General features: G+C 39.4%; 1 protein-coding gene across 1 annotated transcript in view; it reads right to left on the reverse strand.

The window, feature by feature from the left end:
* LOC124620254 (exocyst complex component 5) overlaps positions 1 to 26,508 on the reverse strand; it is a 108,807-nt gene that overhangs the window by 62,220 nt on the left and 20,079 nt on the right. Inside the window, exons 6-7 of the mRNA XM_047146958.1 lie at positions 20,797 to 20,980; positions 19,081 to 19,221 (exon numbers count right to left, since the gene is read on the reverse strand). Of these exons, the coding sequence (XP_047002914.1) occupies positions 19,081 to 19,221; positions 20,797 to 20,980 (325 nt within the window). The remainder of the gene's footprint in view (positions 1 to 19,080; positions 19,222 to 20,796; positions 20,981 to 26,508) is intronic.

The following is a 26,508-nucleotide window of genomic DNA, read 5'->3' on the forward strand; positions in this document are numbered from 1 at the left end:
ATAAATCTGTACCAAACTTTGGGTTGGCAGGCCTGGGTAACCAAGAAGGCTTCCTCTAAGCGACCCATGAATAGGTTGGTGTACGAGGGAGCCATCCTGGTACCCATGGCTGTTCCCTTTAATTGTTGGTATGTGTGGCCTTCAGAAGTGAAGAAGTTGTGGGTCAGGATGAAGCTGGCTAAGGTAATTAGGAAAGAGGTTTTAGGTAGGGTGGCAGGTGATCGGCGTGAAAGGAAGTGCTCCATCGCAGCGAGGCCCTGGACGTGTGGGATATATTTGTGTATAAGGAAGTGGCATCAATGGTTACAAGGATGGTTTCCGGGGGTAACAGATTGGGTAAGGATCCAGGCATTCGAGAAAGTGGTTGGTGTCTTTGATGAAGGATGGGAGACTGCATGTAATGGGTTGAAGGTGTTGATCTACGTAAGCAGAGATAGGACTTATCCTTAATAAAAGTCCTCAATCCTTCCTCTCCCACATCCACACCGGCTGTTCAGAGCATCCTCCTACAGGCCAACCGCAAATTAGAAAAGCATGCCACCCTCCACCTCAAAAAACTATCCAATCTCCCGGTTTCCCACCGCCGGAAACGCAACTCACTCACCCTTCACAACTTTTCCAGCAAACCTCAACCTCCTCTCATTGCACACAAACCCAGCCGTTCCCATCTACTCAATCTCCCACTTCCAGCTCCACTCCCTCCAAAACCTCAAAATTCCAATCAACACAATCTGGAATCACAACATCCTAATTCAGTAGTTAACCTTTCCTCCAAACCTCTCTCCCAATCCGAAACCTCTGTCCTATTCAAAGGCCTCACCTTCAGCCCCACTCCCAGATTCAACCAAACAGCCCTTGTCAAAGATTTACTGTCCTACACTCGTACTCTCTGCTGGAAATATCACTTTGCCACGAAGAAAAATGATCCTAATCCTACTCCTAATGATCCACCTGCCCAAGACACTATCCAAATTGAACCCTGCCTGGAACAGTTCCGTCCTCCGCCACAGCGGAACCCACCTCTTCTTCCTCAAAATCACCCTCTCCAAACCTTCCAGGAATTTCTGACTTCCAGCCTTGCCTCTCAATCCTTCTTAAAAAACCTTAATCCTACTCCCAACATCACCACTGCTGAAGCCCAGGCTATCCGTGATCTGAAGGCTGACCGATCCATCGTCATTCTTCCGGCGGACAAGGGTTCCACTACTGTGGTACTTGATCGTCGGGAGTATGTGGCTGAGGGACTGCGTCAGCTTTCAGACAACACCACATACAAAGTTTGCCAAGGTAATCCCATTCCTGATGTCCAGGCGGAGCTTCAAGGAATCCTCAGAACCTTAGGCCCCCTACAAAACCTTTCACCTAACTCCATCAACCTCCTGACCCCACCGACACCCTGCACCCCTACCTTCTACCTTTTTCCTAAAATTCACAAACCCAGTCATCCCGGTCGCCCCATTGAAGCTGGTTACCAAGCCCCCACAGAACGTATCTCTGCCTATGAAGGTCAACACCTTCAACCCATTACATGCAGTCTCCCATCATTCATCAAAGACACCAACCACTTTCTTGAACGCCTGGAATCCTTACCCAATCTGTTACCCCTGGAAACCATCCTTGTAACAAGTGATGCCACATCCTTATACACAAATATTCCGCACGTCCAGGGCCTCGCTGTGATGGAGCACTTCCTTTCACGCCGATCACCTGCCACCCTACCTAAAACCTCTTTCCTCATTACCTTAGCCAGCTTCATCCTGACCCACAACTTCTTCACTTTTGAAGGCCACACATACCAACAATTAAAGGGAACAGCCATGGGTACCAGGATGGCTCCCTTGTACGCCAACCTCTTCATGGGTCGCTTAGAGGAAGCCTTCTTGGTTACCCAGGCCTGCCAACCCAAAGTTTGGTACAAATTTATTGATGACATCTTCGTGATCTGGACTCACAGTGAAGAAGAACTCCAGAATTTCCTCTCCAACCTCAACTCCTTTGGTTCCATCAGATTCGCCTGGTCCTACTCCAAATCCCATGCCACTTTCCTTGACGTTGACCTCCATCTGTCCAATGGCCAGCTTCACACGTCCGTCCACATCAAACCCAGCAACAAGCAACAGTAACTCCATTATGACAGCTGCCACCCAGTCCACATCAAACAGTCCCTTCCCTACAGCCTAGGTCTTCGTGGCAAACGAATCTGCTCCAGTCCGGAATCCCTGAACCATTACACCAACAACCTGATAACAGCTTTCGCATCCCGCAACTACCCTCCCGACCTGGTACAGAAGCAAATAACCAGAGCCACTTCCTCATCCCCTCAAACCCAGAACCTGCCACAGAAGAACCACAAAAGTGCCCCACTTGTGACAGGATACTTTCCGGGACTGGATCAGACTCTGAATGTGGCTCTCCAGCAGGGATACGACTTCCTCAAATCCTGCCGTGAAATGAGATACATCCTTCATGAAATCCTCCCCACTCCACCAAGAGTGTATTTCCACCGTCCACCTAACCTTCGTAACCTCTTAGTTCATCCCTATGAAATCCCCAAACCACCTTCCTTACCCTCTGGCTCCTACCCTTGTAACCGCCCCCGGTGTAAAACCTGTCCCATGCACCCTCCCACCACCACCTACTCCAATCCTGTAACCCGGAAAGTGTACATGATCAAAGGCAGAGCCACGTGTGAAAGCATCCACGTGATTTACCAACTGACCTGCCTACACTGTGACGCATTCTATGTGGGAATGACCAGCAACAAACTGTCTATTCGCATGAATGGACACAGGCAGACAGTGTTTGTTGGTAATGAGGATCACCCTGTGGCTAAACATGCCTTGGTGCACGGCCAGCACATCTTGGCACAGTGTTACACCATCCGGGTTATCTGGATACTTCCCACTAACACCAACCTATCCGAACTCTGGAGATGGGAACTTGCCCTTCAATATATCCTCTCTTCCTGTTATCCACCAGGCATCAATCCCCGCTAATTTCAAGTTGCCACCACTCATACCTCACCTGTGATTCAACAACATCTTTGCCTCTGCACTTCCGCCTCGACTGGCATCTCTGCCCAAACTCTTTGCCTTTGAATATGTCTGCTTGTGTCTGTATATGTGTGGATGGATATGTGTGTGTGCGCGAGTGTATACCCATCCTTTTTTCCCCCTAAGGTGAGTCTTTCCGCTCCCGGGATTGGAATGACTCCTTACCCTCTCCCTTAAAACCCACATCCTTTCGTCTTTCCCTCTCCATCTCTCTTTCCTGACGAAGCAACTGTTGGTTGCGAAAGCTTGAATTTTGTGTGTATGAATATCAAGACTCAGATAGAAAACTAGTACTAAGCAAAAAATGGATTCTGAAAGGTGGAACTAGTGTATAGAGCGTATGTACAAAGGAGATGAAGATGAGCTGGGAGATATAATACTGTGAGGAGAATTTGATAGAGCACTGAACAACTTAAGCTGAAGCAAAGACATTGGAATAGATGATATTTCATCAGAATTATTGTGATTATTGTGGCAGCCAGTCTGGTGTGCACGAAATACGAAACAGGGGAAGTGCCTCAGACTGAAAGAAGACTGTAAAAATTCCTGTTCCAAACAAAGCAGGTGCTGACACAGGAACATTACCACATAAATGAAAGGAAGCGACACGTTGTACATAACTAGTACAGAAACCAGGTGGCAGATGTAGGAGTCAAATAGCATGAAAAGGAGCGGTGGTTGAGGAGGAGGTGAGACAAACTTGTAGCATATCACCAATGTTATTCAATCTACACATTGAGTATGCAGTAAGGGACACCAAAGAAAAATTTGAAGAAGGAATTAAAGTTCAGGAAGGAGAAAGAAAAATTTTGAGATTTGCTAATGAGTGATAACGTAGTTATTCTGCCAGAGGCTCCAAAGGACTTAGAAGTGCAGCTGAAAGGAAGTGATGGTGTCTTGAAAGAAGGATATACGAGGGCAGTTCAATAAGTAATGCAACACATTTTTTTTCTCGGCCAATTTTGGTTGAAAAAACCAGAAATTTCTTGTGGAATATTTTCAAACATTCCCGCTTCGTCTCGTATAGTTTCATTGACTTCTGACAGGTGGCAGCACTGTACGGAGCTGTTAAAATGGCGTCTGTAACGGATGTGCGTTGCAAACAACGGGCAGTGATCGAGTTTCTTTTGGCGGAAAACCAGGGCATCTCAGATATTCATAGGCACTTGCAGAATGTCTACGGTGATTGGCAGTGGACAAAAGCACAGTGAGCCATTGGGCAAAGCGTGTGTCATCATCGCCGCAAGGTCAAGCAAGACTGTCTGATCTCCCGCGTGCGGGCCGGCCATGCACAGCTGTGACTCGTGCAATGGCGGAGCGTGCGAACACTCTCGTTCGAGATGATCGACGGATCACCATCAAACAACTCAGTGCTCAACTTGACATCTCTGTTGGTAGCGCTGTCACAATTGTTCACCAGTTGGGATATTCAAAGGTTTGTTCCCGCTGGGTCCCTCGTTGTCTAACCGAACACCATAAAGAGCAAAGGAGAACCATCTGTGCGGAATTGCTTGCTCGTCATGTGGCTGAGGGTGACAATTTCTTGTCAAAGATTGTTACAGGCGATGAAACATGGGTTCATCACTTCGAACCTGAAACAAAACGGCAATCAATGGAGTGGCGCCACACCCACTCCCCTACCAAGAAAAAGTTTAAAACCATACCCTCAGCCGGTAAAGTCATGGTTACAGTCTTCTGGGACGCTGAAGGGGTTATTCTGTTCGATGTCCTTCCCCATGGTCAAACGATCAACTCTGAAGTGTATTGCGCTACTCTTCAGAAATTGGAGAAACAACTTCAGCGTGTTCGTAGGCACAAAAATCTGAACGAACTTCTCCTTCTTCATGACAACGCAAGACCTCATACAAGTCTTCGCACCCGAGAGGAGCTCACAAAACTTCAGTGGACTGTTCTTCCTCATGCACCCTACAGCCCCGATCTCGCACCGTCGGATTTCCATATGTTTGGCCCAATGAAGGACGCAATCCGTGGGAGGCACTACGCGGATGATGAAGAAGTTATTGATGCAGTACGACGTTGGCTCCGACATCGAGCAGTGGAATGGTACCGTGCAGGCATACAGGCCCTCATTTCAAGGTGGCGTAAGGCCGTAGCATTGAATGGAGATTACATCGAAAAATAGTGTTGTGTAGCTAAAAGATTGGGGAATAACCTGGTCTATTTCAATGCTGAATAAAACAACCCCTGTTTCAGAAAAAAAATGTGTTGCATTACTTATTGAACTGCCCTCGTAAGATGAACATTATCAAAAGCAAAACATGGGTAATGGAATGTAGCCAAATTAAATCTGGTAAGGCTGAATGAATTAAATTAGGCAATAAAAGTAGTAGATAAGTTTTGCTATTTGGCCAGTAAAATAACTGATAATGACCAAAACAAAGATGATGTAAAATGGAGACAGGTAATGACAAGAGAAACATTTATGAAGAAGAGAACTTTATTAACAATGAGTATAAATTTCAGTGTTACGAGCAAATCTTTTATGAAGATTTTTGTGTGGATTGTACATGAAACATCACAAGCTGTAAGCTCCTCCATCTATTATGTTTTCTATGCCATGGATAACTAAACTTTTTTTGCCTTTTCGGTCTATAATTAATGCAGCTGCGCAAGTAATATGTATAACATACATGAATGCATCAAACTGTTATTTATGCAACATTCCATTTAAATTTATGGTTCAGTTGGTTATATTTGCCTTTCTGATTCCAATGATACAATTAGATTCACTAGAAGCTCAGTTAATTAAATGGAAATTTCAACTCTAATAAATAGTAGGGAAATACTTTGAACTAACTGACAGAATGCAAAGTGCTATTATCATTTCATTTGAAGGTTTTGGACATCTATGGATTCACTGCAGCTAGTATGGATAGATGGTTTTGTGAAGTATTTTTAAACACGTTTACCAAAAACTGCCTTGAACAACTAGTTACACAGCCCACACACAATGGAAATATTTTAGTCCTTGTAGTTACAAACAGGCCTCACCTTATCAACAATGTCACTATAGACACAGGGATTAGTGACCATAATATTATAGTGACATTAGTTATGAAAGCTAATAAACCCATCAAGAAGACTAGGAGAGTATTTACACCAGCAAAAACAGGTAGGCAATTGTTAGCTTTCTACTTAGCCAATAAGTTGTCATTATTCAGCTCCAATATGATATACATACAGGTATCATAGGCGAAGTTTAAACTGAATATAAATTGCACTCTAGAGGTATAAGTGTCAAGTACGCGGTTTAAGAATGTGATGGACCATCCCCTGCATAATAATCAAATTCAGAAAATGAAGAGGAAACAGAGATTACTGCACTTTCGATCCAAAAAAGAAGACCTGAATGTTGACAGGAAAAAGTTTGTAGACATTTGTGTGTGCATAGGAAGATTAATGTGCAAAGCATACAACTTTCATCGTTCTATCTCAGCCAAAGGCCCTGCTGAAAACCCGACAAAATTGTAGTCATAAATAAAATCACTATAGGTGTCAAAGGTTTCTATCCAGTCACTTGTTGACCAGCCTGAGGTACCAATAGAATACAGCAAACGGAAATTTGAAGTTTTAAATTTCATTTTTAAAAAATCATTCACACAGAAGGATCATACAAATATATAATCATTTGAATATTGCACAGACTTCTGCATGGAGCACACAGAAATAGGCACCTGTGAAGAAGAGATGCAACTGCAAGAGCTGAACACAAATAAATCGCCAGGTCCAGATGGAAGCCCAATTTGGTTTTATAGGGAGTACTCTGCGGCACTGACCTCTTTACTTAGCTTGCATTTATTGTGAATCTCTTGCCCAGCACAAAGTCTCAAGCGAGTGGAAAAACCACAGGTGACTTTTATATATAAGAAAGGTGAAAGAACATGTCCTTAACATTGGTTTGCTGCAGAATTCTAGAAGACAATCTGAGTTCGAATATAATAAATTTATTTGAAACAGAAAAGCTTTTGTCCACAGATCACCAAGAATTTAGAAAGCATTGCTTGTGCAAAACTAAGCTTGGCCTTTTCTCACATGATATCCACTGACCCACAGATGGAGAGCAACAGGCAGATTCCAATTCCTAGATGCAGAACGATTCTACTGCTGGCAACCCACATTTTGCATAAAACCCATGAAAATAAAAAGTGAGAAATTAGGGCTCATATGGAGGCTTTTAGTCAGTTGTGATTCCTCCCCCCCCCCCCCCCCCAAAAAAAAAAAACAACTTTAAATTACTTGAAAATAATTAAATTCCAACATAACTGACATTGGAAGTTTTGGAACCTCATAATTTTGATTGCCTATTTTGCCCTAATGGTTACAAAATACTGAACTTCCACACTGAACTTCTGTTGCTATATTTTTTCTGAACAAGGTGACATCTCTCACTAATTAGATTGATGCCACACTTGTATGTAGAGGATTTCTATCTAAGAAGCATAACAATGTCATGTATACTTTTATAATTTACCAACCTTCAATAACAGTGAAGTCTTCTACTGTCCATACAAAATCTAACCTAAACAATTTTTGAAACTTTAAGTAGTTCAGAAATCACATCATATTCTTACACCTGTCTTTAAATACCACACCTGACCCCAAACAACACCTACTACATACCTAAACATCTAGAAGTCTGTGACCAGCACGCAATCATGTAATATCATAATATAGGTTCATGTTAGAGTCTGACTTTAGATACTAAATGAGTGAAACCTATGTTGAAAGAGGTCGTGGCCAGAAATTACAGGTGCAACAACTATGTCAATCTGTATTGGAAGGTTTACTGTAGTCAGGCTGGTAGAGACAGTTAATTAGCACAAACACTTCTTCACTATGCAATCATATTTAATTTTGTCATTTCTCATCCAACCTAGAAAACTGTGTTACTCTGATGAAATTATTATGCCACTCAACACTGTACTGTGCTTGAGATAGTTAGATTGATTATCCTTTGCCACACCAAACTATTGTTAATGATTTCATCAAGAATATGTTTTGGCAAACAAATACTTGATAGCAAGAGCTCTAACAAAGTACGGAACATAGTTTTCCCTTACTTGCATACAAAAGAGAATTGTGAAACCTACTGGCCATTGTTCATGAATGTGTCACTAGTGGCAGTAAAAGTGATGATTTCCAAAATTAAATACTGTGTGGATATGGTGAATTAAGACCTCTATAATATAGAATTTCAACTGAGATTTCATACCAACCAGCAGATTTATTGGTTTTACATGTGAATGGCGTGCAGTGATATCACTTTTTTACCATCAACTTTTGCATTTTTGGCTAATTTTCAGTGTCTTAAGCATAAAGTGTGTTGGGCTGGTTTAATGGTTCTTTGAAATACTCAATCCACTGGGCAGATTGTTTATCTTTTGTGATTGGAAGTTTGCAATTTTTATTCCTTAAGAAGCCATTCGAAAAACTATTTGCTCCAATAAGTTCTCGAACGATATGGTATAATGTCCTGGTGTCATTTTGAGAGGCAGTATTTTGTGCATCACTATCTTTCTGTTCAAGCCACTCTTTTTTTTTACTCTGTTCTACAACTGCTTTTGACTCATTGATCGAATGTGGCATATTTGTGTCTAGTTATTGAAAGCTCTTCTTGATCTTTAGCTTGTTCATTCTGTTGCTTTATCATCTTTCTTTCTTCTATTAGATGCTAAGTGTTCAGGTTTGAACCCATTGCTATTTCTGTGTTCCTTCCAGTCATCCTATTGTCTCTGCAGCACATATAATCACAGAATTTCTTACCTGAAAATGAATTAGCAGTGCCATAGTCAAAACTGTTAAAGCATAAAACTTTGTATGCATGGTATGTATACAATATTCAGCAATGCCAGACTTTGTGGAATGCAAAAGGCAATTGCAGCATTGATGTTCTATGCAACATTGTTCCAGGGTGCACATGGCCTGATCTGCATAAGCCATACCATGTTGGCAACATATTTTATACACTACAACCTTCTGCAATAATAATACGTCATCCTTCACCAATTCAAGAAGGTCTCCAATCTTAAATGGTGGATGAAAAACTACTTTAACTTGAAATTTTGAAATTTCCAGATTATCCTGCCTAACTTTAACAAGTTGTTACCACCATATGGAACAACAGCTCTAGATTTAGTCATCATACTATACTCCTTGCCCGACTGCTGATTATTTGCTCTATCTAACAATGACTTGCTTATCTGCCACGTGGAGCATCTATCTTCCACAAAGTCTGTTTTTTGATGGGAGAGCTTCTTAGGCAAACTCTCAGAATCAAAAACTGTTTGTGCCCTGTGTGTCTCAAACACTATCACAATTTGTGACAGAGTAAGAACGTACATCTGTGTGAATGGGCTACTCATCCTCTACTACATAGCTGCTGATTTTATCTAACGCTTCGAACATTCCATCCTGGATTTTCCATTGTTTGACTTCAAACAAATCATTAAAGGAACTTTAGACAAGCCACTATCAACACACCATGTTCTGGCAAAGTCAAGATCTATTTAATACAATCATTACATTTATCTGGAGTTAAGATCCCCAAGTCTGTGTATAATGATAAATAGTTATTCTGTAATATCTGGGGCTTTTCAATTTTCTGCCTGAAATCTGCCAATAATCTGTAATAGATTTTGGTACCATAGTATAATACTTCATCTTGAACCCTAGACAAAGATCTATACTCTAGTATTGCATTAGTGAACTACACAAGTTAACCAAATTCACCCTTAAATTCTCAAATACCATTCATCACGGACTACAGAAGAAGCATACTGCAAAATATGCTAGCAATCCCATCCACAAGTCAAATCAACACCATGAATTTTTAAGTGCAAAGTAGGCAGAACTGAGCTAGTGGATTAACTTATCCATATGCTGGTGTCACTTGCTCAAATAGCTTCATTTTAACTATCTGTAGTAGCTTTAATGCTTGGAGACTGAGGACAAAAGCATTCACAAACCCAAGAAGTTCACAAATAGACTGCACGAGTCATAAAATGTTCACCAAGTCCACAGCTACTCAACAGTACTCATCAGAAGGGAATGTTAAAAATGGCACAGAACTCTTCGGGAAGCGATTACCCTATAACTATAGTTCAATTCTTTTATCTTGGCGGCTCGCGCATGCCCGCCCAGACGCTGGAGATTGCTGCGTTGCCAGTTGCACACGACGCACGCGCCAAAAGAAGCAGCGCCATAGTATAGCATAGTTCGCAAGCTTAAGTGTAGGGGGGAGCACGCAGTTCATGAAGTAAAGCCACCACGGCCGCATTAACCTTTTCGCTGCTACAAAGACGTGCTCCCTGCATTCCGCGCTGTGGGCGATTTTGTCACTGCACTGCTCGCCTGTGCAGAGACATTGTGTTCCGACTGCTTTGACACTCTTTATCATTCGATTCCACAAAAACTATTTGGCTCAAAAATTAGATTTTTACCTATCTTCTTGACTGATACCTTCCCCCCATAAATGACTTAATTTTGTTTCGATGTTCAATGCAGTTATTATGCAGCATTAAATATAGTAAACCATTGCACGAAATTTTGAAGAGTTTGCAGAGGTAAAAGTCCATAGAGCATACTTTCTGTATGGTCGATTTTAGTTGCCACAATGTTGAGAATGAAATGTGGACAAGATACCAATACATTTCATTTAATTTAAGTACCACATAAGTGTCGTATGTAATATTGAGAAATATTCCACCTTTCGCAACTGTAACAAAAGTTTTACTTACACTGGGCACGTTTGGCTTTATTTTAAAGCACTTCAATCAATCAAAAGGAAGTAGACAAAATACATTAAACAAAACTGTGGACTTACAAAAACATTAGGACTTGAATATACCGTCCGTCAGTGAAGTGCTCAGAGCTATGTCAAATATAATTTTGTGTGTGGCACACACAAACAGCATTTATTTGCTAAAACACTGATGAGCCAACACAAACGTTGAATATTGAGCTACCGCAGCACAAAACTACGAAAGGTGACTTGGCAATGGAGGACACAAAATACAGTCCTCTTATGATGCTTCAAAAGAGAAAAACGCGTCCGGTCTAAATAAGTCGCTTATTACAGTTGCAGAAGAGGGATATATTCCAATACCATTGGTAAAACTGCGACTGTGGAACAAAAACAAGAAATAGAACATGAATACCATTGTGTATGTGCCATACCTTTCACCGATGGAAGTGCTTTAAAATAAAGCCAAACGTGCCGTGTGTATATAAAACTTTTATTACAGTCGCGAAAGACGGAATATTTCTCAATATTACATATGACACCTATGTGGTACTTAAATTAAATGAGATATTGTTATACAGTAAATATTATATGAAATTTAGGTATCTTGTCCACATTTCATTCTCAACATTGTGGCAACTAAAATCGACCATACGGAAAGTATACGCTATGGACTTTTACCTCTGCAAACTCTTCAAAATTTCGTGCAATGGTTTACTACATTTATTGCTGCACATCAAAACAAAATTAAGTCATTTATGGGGGGAAGGTATCAGGCAAGAAGACGTGTAAAAATCAAATTTTTTGGCCAAATAGTTTTTGTGAAATCGATTGAGAAGTGTGTCAAAGCAGTGGGAACACCATGTGTCTGCACAGGTTAGAAGTGCAGTGATGATAAAATCGCGCACAACGCGGAATGCGGGCAGCAAGTGTCTGCAGCAGCGAAAAAGTTAATGAAGAGGCAAAGCACTAGAAATTTCATTCAAACGAATAAAATTCGTGAAGTAAGGCACTCCAATATTGTTTTTAAATAAAGAAAATATTAAGCACCGCACAAGGTTTGAACTCATAACCTTTCACTTAGCAGTCCAACGCATTAACCGTTCCGCTACCTCAGCTCATCGAACAGTGTAACTCCATAAGGACTCTAACACCTCACGCAACTCCTTATAAACACTGTTGGTATGACTATGAATTACTCACGCTTCGTCGAAGTACAATAGGAAATAAACAATTACCGCTGTTCTTTATTGCGAAAAAGCAGTTCGTGAGACTGAAACAAACACCTTTTCTTGCTATCGCCTGAATTAGGAGTCTTATTGCTTGTTTGGTTTAATTAATTAATAGAATATGAAGCAATTGGTATAAAGAATACTTTTTCCAAACTTTCTGTAAAAGAAAGTCTGCTATCAAGACATTGCTTTTGTTCTATTACTTTATTTATGACTGAACGTTTCTAAAACTGAAGACACTCGTCCGTGCTCTGCACTGCTGTCGAGATCTGGCAATGTCGTTCTCTGTTCATTGGCTGACTGTGTTTTGTGACGTCAGATGCGCAGAACGAACCTAAACTCGGCCGCCAAGATATATGACGCGCACTTTAGTCCTTCTAAGTCAAGTGCAGGGCTCAGTCATGTCACCTATAATTTAGGCTCTTTAGGGCAGGATCTTGGAAAAGAAGATCATATATTAATAGTAGTGGCTGCATATAATAGTTTGGAACCTAACCGTAATTATATAAATGATGATGACATCAAGCACATGCTGAGGATGTTCCCCATATTATTATGATGACTGTGTAACTCTTTGAGCAGTACAAGCCCTGAATGAAGCTTTCTGTGGAACATGTTGGTGCAGAGCCTGGAAAATCACTTGCTGGGGAGGGATGGTCATGCAGCAATGTGATTTATGCATTGCCTGTCACTCAGTTGGATCATACATGGCATTGGTTTACATCAGAATTCTTCTGATAAGAGATTACTTGCATGGTTAATTGCCAGAAGTATACAGTCTGACCAAAGCAGTATCCACCGTATCACAGTGATTTACAATGTTTTCCCCTGGACTTTTTACAGTAAATTCAACTGAAAGATAGAGCTGCAGAAAACATACACTGGTAGTTGTGTTATTACAAGAAATTTCATCAAGTTCTTTTATTAGTACAACTGAATAGCATATTACTAATGAAAATATTCCAAACACACAGTTACTGTTGAAAGTGCCACTAACAACACATTATGCAGCAGCTTGGATGAAGCCTCGGGTATTAAAGAGAACACACAGATACACTAATCAAGAACTCATTTCACATAGATTCTGCCTCTTTCTCAAGCATTCAGTGTGGAGTTATATACTCTGTTGCAAAGAGCCTATTTCGCATAAGGCAAAATATTTGGAATTTCAGCCAGTAAAAATAAATAAATAAACAAAAACATATTTCAATGGTCATTCTTTCTACAAATTATCTAAATAAATAGCTCCAACAATTGAAAATTTTGTTAGCTACTTGGCAATTAACAGTGTTCAATGTAAAGCTGCATGACAAGTATTAGAATGTACAGTAACAGGACTCAACAATTACAGATGTACATAACTAACAGATGCGGCACTGAAACAGGTGATTCTGAAACCTTCACTAATAATACAAATTTATTCCCAGCAATATAAAAGAAACTCAACATGAATTTACAATGCTTGCAGTTTAAAATGCCTATCACTTGAAAATGATGTCAGATAGGTGGCCACCATTTTCCTTCATACACATTTCAAATTTTTTATGGAAGTTAAACATAACATCTTAGAGGACTAGCACTGTAATTCAATTAACTTCCTCTTGAATTTGATCTTTTAATTTCTGGAGTGTGTATGGTGGGTCACACCAGAAGATCTGAGATTTCAAATGACCCCAAAGGAAGAAATTGCACCCTGCTCTGAAAGGTGATGAGATCTTGGAGCCCAGAAAATTTCCCCATTCTTGGATGTGAGATGACAAGGAAAGATGTTCTGTGGTGTGTTAACAGAATGCCATCCGGTATGGCATGTGGTACCATGTTGTTGGAACGACGACGATCAGCAAGCTGTCACACTAGGAAATGGTTCAATATGTGAACATAATGATCTATATTCACAGTTACAGCATTGCTGTGATCATCTCCAAGAAAATACAGTATTACAGTATTACAATTCCAAACAATGGCATGCTGCACCACACTATCATTTTCTGACTGTGAAGTGGTGTTTCAGGAAGCATTTAAGGATTTTCATGAGATTATTATCTAAAGTTTTGCTTGTTAACAAAGCCTGACACACATCAATTCGCCTAATTGCTCATAATCAGATTGTTCTAGAGGTCTGGATTGTTGTTCATGAGTTAGAACAATTCCTGACAAAAGTGTAGTCTCTTTGAGAGCCCGCCTGCATTCAGTTTTTGCTCCATCTGAATTTTGTATGGGTGGTATTGCAGTTCCTTGTGCAGTTTTCACCATACACTGTGATCTGATATGTCAAGCTGCAGCATACACTTGCAAGTAGAACACCTTGAACTCCCGCTGAAGCCTTGTTCCACTTTTGCAATGTTCTCTAGTGTACACAAGCATTTTGCACTTCTACCCCTCTTTAATACCAAACCACCTGTTTCCTCAAAGTTCTGTAAAGCAGCGTAGGTGGCAATCTGTGGCATCTCTGCTGAAAGAGCACAATTCTGGAGCACATCGTTCATCGTACATCGTCGAACATGGGGCTCCGCAGCAGACGACCCCTACATATTCACAAGTTGGGCCAATGACATCATCAATTATGATTGCAGTTGCCATGTGATAATTGAAACTGGACCATGGATCAATGGAAATGTGTCAACTTATTGGAGGAATCATGTTTTCATTACACCAGGTCAATGGTCGTCTCCACAAACACTGTCATCCACACGAACTGCAGTTCGAAATGCGCACTGCGCCAAGGACAATGGCTGGTGGGAACATTATTTGCTGTGAGAGACATTCTGCTCCACTCATATGAGAACTGTAATAGTAATCGAAGACATGCTGACAGCTGTGAACCACCTGCACCTCTTCATGGTCGATGCTTCCCCACCAGCGATGTCATCTTCCAGCAGGATAACTAACTGTGTCTCATAGTCGGAACTGTGCTACAGTTTAAGAGGACCATGATAGTATACTCTTGTTGGTGTCTTCACCAAGAAATTCGCTTGATATGAAACCAATGGAACCCATTTGGGTTGCTATCGGGCGCCATCATCGCATACAGAAATCAAGCAGCCTGCTGTTTAAAGAAATTATATGACTTCTGCATAGACATCAGGTGTGACATACCTCCACAAACCTAGCAACAAACTGTAAAATCCACAATATGCAGAACTGGTGACATATTTCGTTCCAAAGATGGACCAACAAGTTATTAAGCAGTTGGTCATAATATTTTGCCTCGCCAGTCTATGTGGTATGAACAGCTATTGCAGAACTAACCAAAAGACAACTAGAGTGTCCAGTTGCAGAGCCTGATTCTCCAGATAAAGCGGTTGACTTTGATGGCTGCTTCACAATTCATGCTATCTGAGCTGCTGAATTTCACATCTAAGCCCAACAACTTATCTTTCGTGCTTGCCACGCTTTCATTATTTCTAGTTTATTGATGGGCGATTATGAGTAAAAGTTGATTAATTGGTCTTTTTCATTATTTAAATGAGTCGATTAATCATACTGATTAACTGTATTCTAATAACTGATTGTTTAATTACTAGTCATGTTACATCTTTAATTTTGTCTATAAATTTCTCCTAGACTGTCAATAATATTGTGCGGTATTACTGACCTTCTATGGACAAGGCTGAAAGTTGTGCAATATGTTGCACAATATATTGATGGATCTACTGAAATCTGATTATAGTCCCCGGCTAATACTGTATATCTGTCAGTTAAATCCTGTACATGCCAGACTGCTTATTTTGGACTCTTTGTTGCATTATGAAAATCAAATTGTGGAAATGGCTACTAACCTGTAGAACGCACATTTATTTTAGAAGTACTGGAAGACCAGCATTATGGTGTATAAACTCAAACAACTAAACTAACCGTCAGCAGAAAATACTGGGATGTGTCTGGACAAAGGTAAGCTACAATTGGTAAAAAATTAAACATTCATTTCAGACCAATTATGGAAAGTGCAATGGAACTGATGGGCTAAAGGACCCTACATTTTGGTACATTTGATGTCATTAACTTTTGTAAGAGCAAGAAATCCCTTCTAATTCAAATGTAACCACAAATTCAAGCATTAAATATACTATATATAATGTTTCGGTCTTTCTATAATTCCTCTGCACATTTCCGCCATAATTAGGCTCATTGACTATGGTGATACTGCACTTGTGCATTTTAGGTCTTCAATTCAAACAATGGGGTTTGGAAGTAGGTCTTCAGTTGAGTTTCCTGCAGCCAAATAACATATAATAATGGACAGGTGCTGAGTTTCAGGAATAGCATCTCGCAATTGACTGGTATTTTTCTGACAAGTGCAGCCATTTGCAAGACTACATCAACCGAGCAAGTGTTCACCCTAAGAAAGTTCTGATAATCATTTGATTAGCTTATTCTCAAGTTACTTCATAAATTTTCATCTGTAAGTCTTCATCTCTTCCTCTGCCACACCTATTGTAAATTACAAGCCCACGAGGAAGATACAGGAATACCTTAAGCCTGCCAAGGACGCTTGCAAACCACTGGAAAAAGCTGGAGTGTATAGGATCCCATGCAGCTGTGGTGATGTTTATGTGGGTACCACTAAAAGAACTGTTTCTAAACGTTTGGAAGAGCATAAGGGAAATTGCAGAAGAGGAGAAACGGAACGATCAGCTGTTGCGGAGCATGCTTTCCAGCCAGGGAACCACAATATTCATTTCGAGGAGACGCAAGTACTAGCAGCCACAAGCGGATATTACGAAAGGCTCTACAGGGAGGCAATCGAAATCGCTAAACACCCTAATAATTTAAACCGTAAGGAGGAGGGTGTGAAATTAAACGGCATATGGATGCCGGTGTTAAAGAAGATGTGTACCACCCGCCCACTACTGGGTGATGGCAATGGCGATCGACGGCGACAGACAGCGGCCAATTGCACTGACGTTTTCAAAACACGTGACGTCACGCCGCGGCGTGGGAGCGCGCGGACAGGGAATTTAGCGGCAGTCAGTAGCGAGCCAGTGGGTGTGTTGGACCTTCCATTGAGCTACAGACCCCCTTGAAGACGTCTCCCGCAGTCGGACACGAAACGTTGGGAATCGACACAGAATTCGTCAACCGACCACGGCATAACAGCCCGGATAATTATAATGGACATGATATTTCCGGCTGTGAAAGTCTACATTTTAGTAAAAAAGGATACACTGTCTTATTGTCTTTCTAGAACTGCAGAGGAGGTCATTTTCGGTTGATTACAGGTTGATGTAAATAGAGTCAAAATTAAGAGACTGAATCCTGGTTATCTGCTGTTACTGTGGTACAGCTCTGCTGCTCCTGTACTGAAACCAATATATCATGAATGCTACACAAATCATCTTCTGCAGTAGCCAATAACTATATTTGTGGTTCTTCAACCTCAGTTACTTTCTATGTGTGCTTGTTCTGAACAATGGTATTTAGGTTATCAATGGCAGTAGTTACTCCCAAGGGATCTTGAAAATGGAGCTGCTTCAACTGAGAACTTGGAATTGTGCACAATGCCAACGTGCTGGACTTTTAAATGTTCTGAAAGTGTCTTTGATACTGTTCTTGCAATTTCTCTCTGAGACATGAAGCTATGAACAGCAAGTCAACACTCAAGATCCATTACAACAAAAATGGAAAAACTGAAATAATTAATCATAAGAATAATCGAGTACGTAAAATTATCTGATGTGAAAGAACTACCAGTATATCTATAATCAGTTACCAGAATAATTATGATTAACCGCGATTAATTGCTCATTCCTATTCTAGTTCCCTTTCCTACACCTACCTGTCTCCCTTACTGTCGTCATACCATATTGACATCCTTACCTCACTGTCACCTTGTTACTTTTCCACACCACTCTTTTCTTTTTCTCTCTCCCTTTATCTTTGAAGATGCACATCTGCCACTCGACAGCTCTAACATTAGTTGGCCAAGCAAGGTGAAACAATGCCAAGACACTGGATTTGCATTTGAGAAGATGGCAGTTCAGATCCCATCTGACTATCTAAGTTTACATTTACTGTGGTTTCCCTAAATCACTTAAGGCAATTGCTATGATGCTTCCTTTGAAATGGACAGGGTCAATTTCTTTCCATACACTTTATCTATAACAACTGGTTCCCTGGGACTTATAACCCTCACTGCCAATGGGACATTAAACCGTAATCTTCCTTCCTTCCATCTTGTATTACGTGAGAGCAATCTGGCCTCATAACAATAATATTGTTTATTCTATTTATATAGATAAGCAACCGCTAAGTCAATGATACTTAAACTCAGTGTATTTTTATGTTTACTACAGACTACTGGTTCACTTACGATACAGTGAATGTAGCAAATATAAAAGTTATTGAGCAGATGCCATTAAGCACAGAAAAATCAATAGCAATCACTTCATATGTTTCTCTTGTTACTGAATTATTCTACACAGTATGATGAAGAGGAAGTTTTTTCAGTTTTTTGGACATTTGTTTTTACATCTTTTTCTGCGATTCAGAAACTTTTATTACTTTGAGTACATCTAACATACAACTGACTTGCAGTGTCTGGCAACATTTCGTTAATTTATAGTAAAATAAATTAAAAAAATACATTTGCAATATAAAAATATGTCATTTGAATAGTTTGTTGGCTTGTCTTTCATAGAAACTTAAATAATTCAGTGAAAATTAAAGTGAAAGATTTCATCAGGACATACAAACAATGGAATAGAGAGATCAAGAATAACCAGTTACCCATATGATGGTACTGTTACTGGAAGTTTGAGCTTGTGTTTTCTTTAATTTTGAATGTGTTTTCTATATACAGCTAGTTATTAATTTAAACATTATATGACAATAACTGTTTTCATGAATGGACTGAAGGAACATGGCATATGTACTATATTTTAAAAACTAACACTTATGAGTAAAACTAGTGACAATTTTTAAAGTAGCAGGAAGAATGTACTTATGAAGTAGTCTAACATTTGAGGCATCAACATGTGAGCTGGCCAGTGAATACAAAGATGTACATAAAAAAGTAAAACAATTACAAACTTACCTTCAACTTTGGCCGATAAATGTTGAGAACAAATTTGGCCATAACTTGTTCAGGATTGCTGAAAACTTCTTTCATGATTGTAAAGTTTTTTTCACATAAAGGGATGACATCTCTAAAAACATCTTTGCCAAGAAATGCACCCTGCAACAATAATTATAAACTAACCAACTGGGACAGCAATTTTGTGATAATTGGTAACTACTCATTTATAGTACTCAAAGAAAAAATTACAATATTCAGTCATGTGAAGTGATCTAAGCACTTTCTTCATAACATTTCTGTAATTACAAGATATACTAAGGGCACATTACTCATTGAAAATGGAAAATATAATTGGATGAAAGCTTGCACAAAATAGTCTGATTTTTTATATACTACTCCTGTATACCCCTTTTAAAATCTTTCCGTATTTCTCGCTTTGGCAGTTTATTTGTGTCAACTTGGAACACAAAGCTGCTAACAACATTAAGCACACACTAGAGTACCCAATGGACACGAATTTGTACACACTTGTTTGCTGTTTCAATAGCTCTAGTAATCATAATTGTGCACTCTCTTTCACCCCCCCTCCTCCCCCCCCCCCCCTCTCTCTCTCTCTCATGTATCAAGTACTGTCATTTAGTAAGATGTAATGGACTGACACGCAAGTCAAGACACTGAATTGAAATTCAATCCAATGCTTAATTTGTGTTCAAGAAATCATGAGATGATATAAAGTAAGAAGTAATCAATATTTGAAGAACCAGAAATTATTCAGAGGTGTTGATTCCACACATAGGGCGTCTATGAGCTCATTTTCGATCTCAGAGTGGAAGACATTATGAACCTGCAACGAAGAAACATGTAACTGTAAACAAACCAGAGGTAAAGTGCTTCAGAGGACATAACTGGTTTATGGATAAAAGCAGGAAACAGATAAAAATTAGTTTTTAGTGAATGATTAAGTGGAAGAGTTTCTTCAAGATAAAAATAATTTGTGCACAGTTGTTACACATATATTAGTAACTTACATCTAAACATATGGAGCATATACTGTGGATGCTAAACTGTTTGTCAACACTTTGATCTGTGTCGTTTGTTTACGAAAGTAACATGGACTCAAGAGTTTTTAGTTAAAAAATGGAAGGTCCAGGTTGAAATTTCAACAATTATGAAAAGGACACACTGCTACTCACTGTAAAGATGACATGCTGAGTTGCAGACAGGAACAATGCAAAGACTGTTACACATTTCGTTTTTGGCCAAATCCTTCATCAGAAAAGATAAACACACACCTCACACACACAACTGCTATCTCTAGCAACTCAAGCTAGACAGCAATCTGGTCTGAGCAGCCAGGGACAGTAGTCATGTGTGCGTGTGCGTGTGTGAGAGAGAGACATTTCCTAGTAATGACAACTTTTTACGCTTTCATTTATTAAAGTAAAAGTTATTTGTTTCTTGTGTTTGACTGGTAGAAATATTTTGCTGAAATTTCATATTTTTAACAACGTTCATAAAATGTAGTGCATGCTTTCGGCAGATTTTTGTTGTTGTTGTTGTCCTCAATGATGTATTGCAGGGGCAAGATACAATCACATAGAAGCCCGTAACCAAAAGATAACATGCCAATGGTTACATTAGTCCTGAATTGAGAGAAGAAAGAATAACAAACAGCATTTTGTGTTGTTTTGCAGATCGCTCATACATCACCTAAATATAGAACTAAATACACACCATCTGGCTCTGTTCTATGAAGGCATCTACACACTGTGAGTATCCCTTAAAGTGGGAAAGAGTTGACGCAATTTCTTTCATGCGAACTCTGTTATCAGAGCGATGTGCGCGGACAAATTCTTCTATTAAACTGCGCTCTATTTCATCATATTTGCTGGCAATCTTCTTCTTTGCCTTCTCAAATCTGTCAATGAGAACAAACAAGGATTTACAGTTTTACAGTAAATTTTCAAGGCGGTAAGCATTAATTACAGATGCTATGAAGTTTTTTATGGTTGCAGCCAAACACTTAGCATGGCCATCACAATTAAAACCCCGGTAATGAAAATAGATGTAGAAAGGGTCTTTATAATTTGACCTTAAATAATGAATTATGTGACTTGTGCACACAAATTTTTGTGACAAATCATGTGTAGAAGCTAAAACCACTTTGAATTATTTATCTTCATAATGTATGAATTTTAAATGTCGACAGTTAAAAATTATAGAAAATAAGAGCACAGTACATGCATTAACTAGCACGAAAACAGATATTAATGGTTGCTAAAAGTTGCTACATCGAAGTTGGCAATGAAGTAATAAAAAAATACTTATGCATATAAACAAGAGATAAGCGCATATCATGTAGGAAATCAAGAGAGAAACATTACTAGGGCTTACGAATTCATACATTCACAGTAAACACCGGGTTTTAAGGCAGGATACTACATCTTGGTGAGCATTTGTTAATTCATTCATTCACATATTGTACTTGCAATTCTCACCTTGAAAGAGAACCTTCAAGGATATAGAATGAACAGATTTTCACATTGTTGTCAATAAATGACATCAAGTGGTTACAATCAGTCCATAATCATAATTGCACTAATTAATTACCCATGAAATGTAACTGACAGATTTTGATGACGGCTTAAGTTGAAGCACATTACATTATATAACACATGAAATTTTAAAAAAATGAAAATTATTTTAACAAGTATTATATTAACAGGACAGAAGTTGCCACTGCTGGGTTCTGTAAAGTATACTAACAACAAATGACAATTAGTGATAATCTACTCACAGTGATAATTAAGGAAATTATTTCTTGATTACTTTCCGCTGTATTTGTACATTATGAGAAAAAGAACTACTTTGGAAAACAAAAGCTGCTTCTTATTTTATATGTCTCAACTGTTGTTTTATACAATACCTCATGAAACACATGTTTAATACTAGAGTCAGGTAGTATTTACATCAATTAATCCAAATATTTTAATAAATTGGAGAAGAACTGGCTAATGAGGTATTCTTTTTATTTATTGTAAATGTCTCTGGGTATTTTCAGTTTCCTACCTAATGTCTACAAGCAACCTATTAGACACCCTGTTCAGAGTGTAGAACTTAATCTTGAACTCTACATAATGATTCAGAGTCTGTGTGGAAATTAGTATACTAGTATTATAGTAATGAATTATATAGGTCATCCTAAATCCACTCTTGTTATCAAATACAAATATCATTAGGGTGTATATGTATTACCATGTCAGTATAAGAACTGTTAGATCCCTGAAGAAGCTTCTCCATGTTCAATTATCAATTCTACATAATGCACTGCCTGACAAAAACAAGTGAATCACTCAGAATACATGATTGGATGTGAATGTAACTTTGTACACAAGTGTAACATTGGCAGATACATAAATGATTAGAGTTGCATTTCTCAGTGACAGGTGTAATGGTCACCGGAGTGCATTACTGCTATTCATGTTTAGGCCTGGTACAGTTTATAAGGGGCATGAACAGTATCAAATATTGAGTGGTCACTGTGAAGGACATAGAGGTGCTGCATACTCTTGTGGGGCAGCACTATCAGTACCTGGCAGAGCTTGGGAGGGGCTCATTGTGGATATCCATTTGGCTGGCTGGTTGAATTACACAATATACAGATTTGTGGGGATTTGGATGTGACAGTGGCTGTATGTTGGGCTTCATGGGAATGTGAAGGCGTACTCATGGTCAAGATTCCAGTCAACCATTTCCGATGACAGAAAGGGATGATCATTGTATTGTGCACCAAGCACAATGTAACCTCTTTACATCTGTACCTGCATTTAGAGAACAAGCAACGGGTTACCCACAACACTTTGTGTCATTCGCACCATTGGCTGGAGATGAGCAGCAGCTGGACTACGGAATTAGGATCCCATATGTAGGCTGCTGTTAACACCACATCACAAACTGCTGCATCTGGAGTGATGCCATGACCAGGAAGCATGGACCACTGATGAATGGTGTTGCGTTGAGTTCGGCAATTGTTCAGAGTATAGAACTTCGTCTTGAACCCTACATAATGATTCAGAGTCTGTGTGGAAATTAGTATACTAGTATTATAGTAGTGAATTATATAGTTCATCCTAAATCCACCCTTGTTATTAAACTAACCTGAATGACCACTGTCAGTGAGTAGAGTGGTGAACTGGGGATAGGTCCCATTTTTCCGAAGTTTTGGAGAGGCAAAGTGATGTTAGTTTTGGTGTCCCAACATGGGGAGCCATTGGGTATGACTTAACTCATGGGTGGTAGCTGCTGAGAAAATTGTGGTGGCACAACAGTACGTCGCAGACATCCTGCGTCCTCACGTATTGCCTCTTATGTATCATGTTGTCATTTTTCAACAACACAATGCTAATCCACACTTGCCAAATGTCTGTATGAACTGTCTGCCTGATGTTGAGGCACTACCACGGCCAGCACAATCCCCAGATCTGTCCCCAATAGAACATGTGCGAGACCAACTCACGTACCTCCGTCCCAGAGCTAATATCCAGAATATCAATGACCAGTTACAACAGTTGTGGGCCAGCTGCACTCAGGAGAGGGCTGTAAGCCGCTGTACGGCTTTATGACACCCTTCCCAACTGAATTACTGCACGGGTCATGGGCTGAAGAGGTGAATGTGATATTGATAAGTGGGCTCAGCCAACTTCTCTGTAAATTTGACTTGATTTTGTGATCACTGAAACTGCACCATATATCGTCTCAACCAGTTAAGTTTCATTTTGTTACCTCCTCTCCTTCTGGGTGCTTCACTTTTTGTCAGGCAGTGTTACACACTTCGGAAGATTGTGTCATAGGACAGTATTGAGTCAAAGTACACTAACAGTCCTGTCTGCATGGCAAGACAATGGGAATGATTTCTAAGCACAGAGCATGCAGAACTGAGGATTTTGGTTAATTGATCTACAGTCTGGTGATACCTAATAATTTATTTTTGTTTATTTATCTGTGAGATTCTTTGGGACTAAGCAAGCCAGAGCTGCTTGGTGATGGATCGAGTCAGTACAACAGTTTACAGAATGATGACTAAAGTTATAAGCAAAAGAATTAAAGAATTAATAAAACACAAAAAAATTTAAGATTGTATGCATAGACAACACATTTAAAAAAAGTTCTCAACTACTGTGAGGAATTCCTGTACAGAACAGAAGGAGTGTACCATTAGGAAACCTTTCAACTTTGATTTTTTTTCCAGTTCTGCTGGATGCATACTGAAAATGAAACCTTTTAAACAGTGTACTCCTCTCTGTACAATGCTTATGGAAGTGTTATCCAAATGCATTTTCTTTTGATGTCTAGTGTTCGCAGAATGAATGTTGCAGTTTCTTCTGAATGAGTCTGAAGTCTACACAAAGCTTGCCAACTGACACCAAAGATCAGTTCAACTGGCTTTTTCTGAACTAAGAATATAATATTCTTGGCAGGTGCACAGAATTACCCAAAAATGTAACACCATATGAGGTAATAGGGTGAAAGTAAGCCTTTGTGTTTCAGTCTCAGAGACCATGGCGATCATTCTCGTAGTTAAGATAGCATCATTCAGTTTTTGTGCAGGATCTTGAACAGATATTACCAAGGAAAATACTATAGTATCTTCCAAGAAAGAGTTATATCTATTCTAAGTCATATAAATTTAAAATGGCCAACTTCATTAACTTTTTGACCCCATTGGATGAAAAAAATTTCAGTTCCATGTCTGAAACTGTAAGCACTCTGTTTTATAACAGTTAGGCATTAATCTGTTCTCTGAAAGCCTCGTGTTGATGCGGCTGACTACCATATGAGCTACATCTTTTATATTACATTCCATGTCTTTCACACCAACACCTGCAAAGTGAAAAATTTTTTGGGTCATTTATCATGTTTGTAGTCTGCCTCATGCAGGGAAGCTGCCTAATTTTCAGTTGTTCTGTACATCCTATTCCATTAACCCTGGCAGTCACTAAAATTCTCTCCCTTTCTGAGTGGCTAGCCACAAGTTATAAGAATCTATCTCCTGCAGGCTGTGCTGTTGTCTTACTTCGTGATAATGCAATTTTAGCAACCAGTGACCAAATTGTTCACTCAGTTGTCAATATTATTTTCATGTGGCAGTATAGCTCTGAATATGGATGTGTAAATGTGTTAATGCAATACCCAAAAAATTAGGACAGCTTCACAAGGTGCTGAAGGGGATTATTTACCACATTTATAGCTTTTTCTAACTTTAATTTGAAAGCAGGACTCCTACTGTTGACATTTTGACACAAGGACGGACTACAGAAGCATGAGGTGTCAGCAAGGGAAATGCACAATGAATTGTAAATGAATGTGTCGGAGCTGTAGAAATGTCAGGAAAAGTTGGTTTCCTGTTACCTGGAAAGCATGGAAATCATATGAAACCTACAACACAAAGGATGATTTTGACAAAGATGTTTTAAGGTACTCTGTCTTTAAAATGGTGAAAGCCTGACTTTACAAAAAAGTGTAACAATCATGTGTGATAAAATAGGTTCAAAGGTAGTGTTTTGTCAGTGCAACAGAGTTTAGAAGACATTAGTTTGAAATATGTTAAAGTAACAATGGTAGAAAGCTTTTAATGGAAAGAAGTGACATAGCTGCAGCATGAGCCACATTCCTGAGAACAATGCGTGAAATAAGAAAAGAGGGTAGTCAAAGGTTTATTATATTGATGAAATATGGGTGAATCAAAGTCATTCCAGGAAAAGCTGCAGGAAAACAAGTGCTGGCACTGGCAATTTTGAAGTTCTGATAGAAAAAGGGTCTCGAATAATTATTGTGTACGCTGGCTCTTCTTCTGGCTTTGCTCCTGAGAGCACACTTATATTTAGATAAGAAAAACAGCAATAGCTACCACATTGAAATGAATTCTGTCACTTTCAACAAGTGGTTCACTGAACAATTTTTGGCATACCTCGCTCTGAAATCATTCATCGTAACAGACAATGCTAATTATCATTCAACTGTGAGAGAGGAAATACTGAGTTCAGACACCAGGAAAGCAGATATTGTGCTCTGGCTTAAAAATAAAAATATTCCACACAATTTATGCTGCACTCATGAAGATTCCTGCCATTCGCGATGTCAAACAAATCAAGTGAGGAAACTTTCAAACTTTATTTACTTGTACGGTGAACATGATCACACTGTTTTGAGTTTAACATCACAGTACTGCCAGTATATTTCAATTCGATTAATCTGGGCACAACTCAACGAGTATGTGGCAGAAAAGAACAAAACATACAAGATTGTAGACACTGAACTGCTTTAATATGAAGCAATACATTATCCCCGTTAGTGTGGGAAGACTGTAAGTGGCATGCTGAAAGACTTTAGGAAGTGGTCTTTGATAGGGAGGTGAACATGGGTACAATTCTTGAACCTGTCATCATA

The sequence above is a fragment of the Schistocerca americana genome, chromosome 1 (genome assembly GCF_021461395.2).
Source record: "Schistocerca americana isolate TAMUIC-IGC-003095 chromosome 1, iqSchAmer2.1, whole genome shotgun sequence".
Lineage (NCBI taxonomy): Eukaryota > Metazoa > Arthropoda > Insecta > Orthoptera > Acrididae > Schistocerca > Schistocerca americana.